The sequence below is a fragment of the Nicotiana tabacum genome, chromosome 15 (assembly GCF_000715075.1).
Source record: "Nicotiana tabacum cultivar K326 chromosome 15, ASM71507v2, whole genome shotgun sequence".
Lineage (NCBI taxonomy): Eukaryota > Viridiplantae > Streptophyta > Magnoliopsida > Solanales > Solanaceae > Nicotiana > Nicotiana tabacum.
In genome coordinates, this window is record NC_134094.1 from 79604243 (window position 1) to 79612513 (window position 8271).

The 8271-nt window shown below is 38.7% G+C and overlaps 1 protein-coding gene and 1 long non-coding RNA gene across 2 annotated transcripts; one reads left to right on the plus strand and one right to left on the minus strand.

Moving 5' to 3' along the window:
* Positions 1-687: 687 nt before the first annotated feature.
* Positions 688-3623, minus strand: LOC142169460 (uncharacterized). The gene is made up of 2 exons (XR_012699321.1): positions 1418-3623; positions 688-1071 (listed from the first exon to the last, which is right to left on the minus strand). It is a non-coding gene; the product is annotated as an uncharacterized LOC142169460 (long non-coding RNA).
* A 3783-nt stretch (positions 3624-7406) lies between these two features.
* LOC142169693 (uncharacterized) lies at positions 7407-7811 on the plus strand. Its single transcript, XM_075231595.1, has one exon. The coding sequence runs from the start codon at positions 7407-7409 to the stop codon at positions 7809-7811; it is 405 nt and encodes a 134-aa protein (XP_075087696.1).
* The last annotated feature ends 460 nt before the right edge of the window (positions 7812-8271 follow it).

Sequence of the window (8271 nt, forward strand, 5' to 3'; positions counted from 1 at the left end):
GACCATATAAATCAGAATGTACTAATTCTATGAAATCAAGCTTTTTTGAAGGAGAATGACTCTAAAAAGGAACTCTTTTCTATTTCCCAGCTAAGCAACGAATACATTTATTTAACTTTGCATGTTTGCTCTAGAAATAAATATTTTCTTAACTAAACTATTAATACCCTTCTCACTCATATGACTCATCCTTCTATGCCATAACTCTGATGAAGTATCATCTCTACCAAATTTACTGGACAGCTAGAATTGTACTTATATGCAAGGCATATAGAATAATATATGAGAGTACTAAATCAAGTAAAAGAGACAAATAAAATATAAACAAATGAGTATACCATGGGGGGCGAGGAAACAACCTATAGAAACGCATGTCAAGTCTTACCGTCCTTAAGTCATATACATCTTTTGGATTATTTAGTGAAACACTTGGGATCATGTTACTTTAATGCAATTGGGTCTTTGTAAATTACACATGTTCTAAAGTCTTTGAGATTAATATTACATATGAGAAAGTGAGACACAAGGATATAACACATAAGTAAGTGATTAAGCCGCTAGGGCCTCGTGCGCGGGATCACATGAACTGATTAACCTGCAAGGGCCTCATACCCATGATCACCCTATTAAGTAGAAAAGGCCTTGTGATATGCACACGATCAGTTGTATCAAGTAACATATGAAAAAAATAATAACATTCTTGGGATCCCATTTCATTAGCATATGGAAGGCATTACACATGATTCAATATGATTGACATGCTTTGGTCAAGTGATTCATTTAGTACATGTGACATGGATATCTCAAATGAAGGATTATGGATCATATAGGATCACAAAAGAAGGCTCGGCACCGTAGGAATGATAATCATATGAGAGGGTGTATACCCACATATCAAATAACATGGTGACTCAAGTACTTTTATCCTCTAAGACCTCAAGCACTCATATAAGAGGGAACAAGTAATTTGGAGGTCATGCCTTAGAGGGGAGAAGATGATCTAGCCTTACATACCTCGTTCCCAATCCTTATCATATTACGATGATCAAAATACTTCTTTCCAGCTTCAATCTATAACAAATATGATAATAGAAACTCATGTTAACAACCAAACATTTGTTCCAACCATTTAGGCAATTTGTCAAACACTTAATGAGCGTAAAGTTTCAAGGTTCTTTTACAATAGTGTTTCACCACAACCTTCCTATCTCATAGCTCACAAAAGCACATTAAACGTATTATGAGGCCAACCAATACCTCCCTTATAGCATCGACATACAAAATAACCCTAACTGTCTCAACAAATAGCAAAACTTGGACTTACGACTTACGATCACCGTCCCGTGAGTCCTCACCATAAAACATACTAGAAATATTCATATGAATCCATGCCATAGCTTATAAGAAGATTTTTTACCTTGTTTATAGAACCCTAGAAGTTCTTCACTTGAATTTACTAAGAGGAGGACCTTGCTTCTAAAATCCAATGATGGATTAAGGTGAGATTCATGTCTTTGATGATGAGTTAAGCTAGAGAAGTTTTACCTTGATCTTGGAGGGTGAGAGAAGAGAAAATAGAGAGATTATGCCCCCCGAAACGTCCAGCAATGAATATAAATGAATTCCCGAAGTTTCACCTTATAAAACATAGTGTTTGGTCGAATTAACCTTAGAGGTGCTATATGTCCCATATTCATAGGGCTGCACATGTTCGCAGTAAAACATGTATAACTCTTTGTACCAAGATCAGATTAACAAATGATTTGTTGCGTTGGAAACTAGACTCGAGGAACTTTATTTGAAGGTAATTCACCACCTAATCATCATACACAAGTAGGAATACTTGTTTGAAGTTGGATCTTGTGTGAGCTCCTTTGAAATACTGGTCTGTTGTGTAACTCCTCACTTGACTTTGTGCTAGGGCTCTCTTTATACCTTAATTAACTTTAAAAACACCTGGTACACTTATTATTATTACCATATGATATAGTACTAGTCCATAGCCTCCTTGGAATGCACAATATTATTTCCAATCATTATTTTCGCATTTTAATGTCTTGAATTATTTCGGGATTGAATCCTTTTATACACTAAGCTCTTGATCTGTATACTTGAACGCAACTTTATTCTTGTGGTTCGGGTAAATTTACACATGTAGAACGGTTAAATTCCTAGTCCGAAGATACATGGTATTACATTAACTCCCCTTTCGGAATATTCGTCCTCGAATTAGAGTTGTAACGCAAGAAAAGTCTAAGTCCGAGATTTTCTGAAAATTTTGGGAGAGTATTCTCTGTAAATAGACTATCCAAAATCTTGTCAGCTAAATAGAAACAGATATACGAGCCTCACATGATATAACAATACTTGAAACATATCAAAATGAAGGATAAACACATAAGGCTCCTGCTAGCCATAAAGTAACACCCGACTATCAGAACTTACCTCTCGTTTCTCTTTTCGGGAATCTTAGGAACGAATCAAATTTTTTTAGCCTATAACATCAGCATGTCCTGAATATATAAAACATGAGTAAGATGACATATAGAATGGATACTAAGCTCAGAACATGGAAATGAAATTAGAAACCTTCTTCCTGCTTATGGAACAAGTGTGGATACTCGATCTCATATCTTCCTACGCTTCCCATGTGGCTTCTTCACTCTTCTAATTCCTCCATAACACCTTAACAAATGCTATCTATTTGGTTCTTAACTTTCTAGCTTGTCGATCAAGAACAGCCACTGGAATTTCTTCGCAGGACAAGTTTTCTAATATTTCTATGTCTTCAATAGGCACAATAAGGGGAAGATCTCCCACACACTTCTGCAATATAGATACGTGGAACACCAGATGAACCGATGCTAACTCTGAGGGTAACTCTAGTGTGTAGGCCACTTGGCCAATTTTTCGCAAGATTTGGTATGAGCAGATATACCTCGGATTGAGTTTTCCCCTCTTCACGAATCGCATGATGCCTTTCATAGGTGAAAGCTTTAGGAACACCCAATTATCTTCATTAAATGCTAAATCTCCGCGCCGCACATCCGGATACGATTTCTGGCGACTCAAAGATATTTTCGATCACTCTTGTATAAATTTAACTTTCTCCATATCTTGATGAACTAAGTTTGGACCAAATAACCCAAAGTACACAGAATTTGATTATACTGATCCAAGAGACCCTTTGCATCCACATAAGTCCATCCGTCGAACTGAGGAGGACGAAGTCTCTAAGACCTCTCCAACCTCTTCTGCTCCTCAGTAGACACAACTTGCCCCACCTCAGGCTGAATTGAAACTACTGGCTATACCTGTATAACACCCGATGTCTGATAAATATGAGCCAGCTGCCCTAGTGTACGGGCGATGGGAGTCTGGGCTCCTCCCCCAGCCTATGAAGTAGTTTGTGCGATCGGAATCAATGCTTCCTGGGCAAAGCTCTCAAACATACTCATAAAGTGAGTCAAAGTCTCCGGAAGTCCCAGTGTAACAATAGACACCCCAGGTGCTCAGCGGGTCCCACTTGTTCAACATGATCAGGCTCCTGCTCCTCATATGCTCTAGTAGGGTATTTAGCTGCAGTGCGTGCCCTGCCTCAGCCTCTACCTCACCATGGCCTCTAGCGGCTCTAATAGGGGGCACTGGTGCCTGCTCAGCTGATCCCAAAGAACATGTCCTCACCATCTTTGAGAGAAAAGAAGAGTAAAGATTCATTTGTGCAGATCTGAGTAACCTCGGTGAGGTAATGATGAGGTTCAAGTTATGTGATACTCACTAGTCAAAGAACTTGTGTAGTATCTCAAATAACTCGCAACAAGAATATAACGAGATATAGTACTATCAATACTACGAAACAAGACAGGTAAATCACGTTTGACAAAAGAATCATCAGTCAATAATTTAGGCATAGAATAGAATGTTAAAAGTAATGTAAAATCATGTAAAGTGCATAACAAAACCTAATGAATTAATTTTCTTAATCCAGAATGTCACCCCTTTAATTAGCATTTCATCATAACAATGCCACCTTTATTTCACCACATGTGCATAATTAAGAATAGCCAACCTTATTCCACCACATGTGCATAATCTAGAATAGCCACTCTTAATCCGTTGCATGTAGATAACAATAATCACAATCGCATGGAAAAGATCTCGTGCGAACACCCAATCAATCCACCTAACATGTCCAAATGTGCCATAATCATAACAAGGTAATATTCCAAATTACCATCAAAAGACATATGCTCATAATCTGTCAACAAAGTGCACAAGTACATGATAATAAATAAATGCAGATAATGGGTTCAACATATAAAGCATGACTACGGCTATATCAATTTAACAATGACTCCACAAATGCCCAACTTGGCCAATTTAAGAAATTATAATCCTAAAACATGATCCCTAGCATAAAATTTATAAGTTCGCTTAGTCATATAATAAATTATACATGTATCAAAGAGAGCACACAACCAAATCAAGGTATAATAGAAACCAATAGTCTAATCTGGTCATTTTTCATACATAACACCCGCATACACGCTTATTACCTCGCATATACGTCTCATCACACACGTCACAATTAGATAAATAAGGTCTAACCCTAAGGGTCATTCCTCACACAATATTGGGCAAGATACTTACCTCAAACAAGCCAAATCAATACTCTAAAAATGCCTTTCCATGCGAATTGAGCTCCAAACGAGTCTATTATAGACAAAAATAAATCAATAACATCAATTAAAGACATAATAAATAACCCCAAACAATAAAGCTTCGATCATTAATCAAATCTCCAAAAGTAAACAAAAGATAACCCGGACTCACATGGCAAAAACCTGAGTTAAGGGGTAGATCCTGATTATCCAAAACCCCTTGAGTCCAAATATATGAATAGATTTCAATCCCCCAATTTTGCTCTCTTAAGTTATAAACAAAAACCCTAAATTTTCCTTTAAAATTCCAAGTTTTATATGTAACAATCCATGTGGAATTAAGATATTAAACCAAATCATAGTAAAAATTGCTTACCTCCAATGTAGTAATGAATTTGCTCTCCAAAATCTCTACCTATTGAAGTCTATGGCTCAAAATATGAGAGAATGGGTAAAACTCCCGAAATTTTAACACTTAAGGTCTACCCTAGTGATACACTTCGCGAATGCGGCCGCTACCTCGTGTTCTCGAAGCATAAAAATACTCTACCTCAAATATCTCTTCACGAACAAGGACCCAGCCCGCGAATGTGATACACAAATTCCCACTGGCCTATACGAACCCGATCAATCCTTCGCGAATGCGAAGGCTTAGCCAGCCATCCCCCATCATGTCATCCTCCTACGCAAACGCGACCACCTTGGCGCGAACGCGAAGGATAATTCTCTTTTGTAGTAGATGCAGAACCTACTGTGCCTCATTGACTAAGAAGGGTAATCAACCACAGCCCATCACGAATACGACTCTTCTATTGCGAACGCAAAGAAGAACTTCCTGCCTAGCTCAAAAGCACTCCACGATCGTGATACACCTCCACAATCGCGAAGAAGACCGGACACCAGCAAAAACCTGCAACTCTCAAAATGCTCCGGGTGGACCGAAACTCACCTGAACCACCCGGGACCGTTTCCAAATTACACCAACAAGTCTATAAATACTACTCGGACCTATCCAAAGCCTCCAAGCACATATGATAACACCACAACAACGAATCAAAGGCCAAAACATGAATTGAACTTTTCTTAAATTCATGAACATTCAAACTTCAAACCAATTATCCGATTCAAGCCTAACCAATCCGGAATAAATCCGAAATTTGCACACAAGTCTCAAATGAAAAAATGAACCTCTTCTAATTTCATGAACCAAAATCCGAATCTGATATCACCAAAGTCAACCCCAGTCAAACTAGTAACTCTCCAGACCTTCAAATTGCCAACTTTCATCAAATAGTGCAAAAACACCCTAGGAACCTCCAAATCCATATACGTACATACGCCTAAGTCCAAAATCACCATATGAACCTTCTGAAATCATAAAATCTCATCCTCGAACGGGTTTAGAATCATACATGGAATGACAAAAAATGAGGATATCTGCTTTGTATATCATCTTCCGTCTCCCAAGTTTCCTCCTTGACCATTTGACCTCTCCACTAAACCTTTACTGATGCAATACCTTTAGACCTCAACTTCTAAACCTGCCTATCCAAAGTGGGCAACGACTCTTCTTCATAAGCCAAATTCTCATCCAATTGTACTGAACTGAAATCTAACACATGTGACTGATCCTCATAATACTCCCGAAGCATGGAAACATGAAACACCGGATGAACTCTCGACAAGCAAGGTGGCAAAGCAAGTCCATAGGCCACCTCACCCACTCTCTCTAACACCACAAATGGACCAATATACTGAGGGATCGACTTTCTCTTCTTTCTAAATATCATCATTCCCTTCATAGGCAAAACTCAAAACAAAACCTTCTCACCTTCCATGAATGCCACATCACAAACTTTCCTATTAGTATAACTATTTTTTCTAGACTACGCTATACGAAGCCGCTCCTTAATAAATTTCACCTTCTCCAAAGCATCACGAATTGAATCTATGCCTAACAATCTAACCTAACAAGGCTCAAAACAACCAATCGGAGAATGACATTGCCTCCTATATAAGGCCTCATATGGAGCCATTTGGATGCTTGACTGATAGCTGTTGTAGTATGCAAACTCCACTAATGGAAGAAACTGGTCCGACTAGCCTCCAAAATCAATAATACATGCCCTCGACATTTCCTCCAAAATCTGAATGCTCCGCTCGAACTTGCCATCCATCTCAACCTACATTCCCAACTCACACTCAACAACTCTCTAGAAGTGAAAAGTAAACTGATTTTCTCGATCTGATGTAATGACCTAGGGAGTTGTTTTGTATATTTGAGTTTTGTTTCCATATTTGATGCTTCTTATATGTTTGGTTGTTGTTTTGTGACTTGCGAGGATAACTGGTTTGGTTCCGGGAAGGATTTGGAGTGAATTAGAACACTTAGTTCCTTTGTTAGAAACTTAAATTATAAGAGTTAACCAAGCCTTAACTTTTATGTAAATGACCTCGAATTGATGATTGGAATACCGAAGTCCATCATCACTGACAATGCCTCTAACCTCAATAGCGACCTCATGAGAGATATTTGAGAGAAGTTCAAAATTGTCCACCGCAATTCCACAACCTATAGACCACAAATGAATAGGGCAGTCAAGGTAGCTAATAAAAATATCAAGAGAATTCTATGGAAAATAGTGGACAATCACAGACAATGGCACGAGAAGCTACCTTTCTCTTTATTAGGTTATCGGACTACCATGAGAACATCTACTAGGGCAACGCCACACATGTTGGTATATGGCACTGAAGCGGTTACCCGCAGAAGTTGAGATACCGTCATTAAGAGTCATTCAAGAAGAAAAATTGGATAATGCAGAGTGGATACGTGTCAGGCAGGAACAACTCATGCTCATTGACGAGAAAAGAATGGATGCAATGTACCACGGACAGCTATATCAGAACAGGATGGCCAGTGCATTTAACAAAAGAGTGAAGCCTCACCAATTCACACCGGGGCAGTTGGTTCTGAAGAAAATCGCTCCCCATCAAGAAGAAGCCAAAGGGATGTTTGCACCAAACTGGCAAGGTCCTTACGTGGTTCACCGAGCATTGTCTGGCGGAGCTCTAATCTTGGCAGAAATGGATGGAAAAGTCAGCACAAAGCCTATCAACTTAGACACAATCAAGATATATTATGCCTGAAGACAAATAGAGTTAGATTTTTTGATGTAACAGAACTACGTTCAACCTAACTTCCCACAGAAGGATACATAGGCAACCCACGTAGGGTTCGGTTTCTCTCCCCCCCCCCCCCAATCTTGTAATAGAAAAAAACAAATATCATTTTTGTATGTTGTTCATGAACTACGCCGACTTGATTTCCTCATAAAGGAATCTGTAGGCAATCCTCATCGGATTCAGTCATCTTTTTTATTTAAACTACGCTCTGGACTGATACCACTTGGATACGTAGGTTGTCTGAGTCAGAGTCGGCCATTTCATTCTTATTCTCATCATTTTGCATATGTTGTAATCGAACTACTCTTCGACCTGATTTCGTTTTGGATATGTTGGTTTCCTGAGTCAGGCTCGGTCATTTTCATCATATTTTATCATCATCACACGAACTACGTTTAGTCCTGATTCCGTTTTTGGATACGTA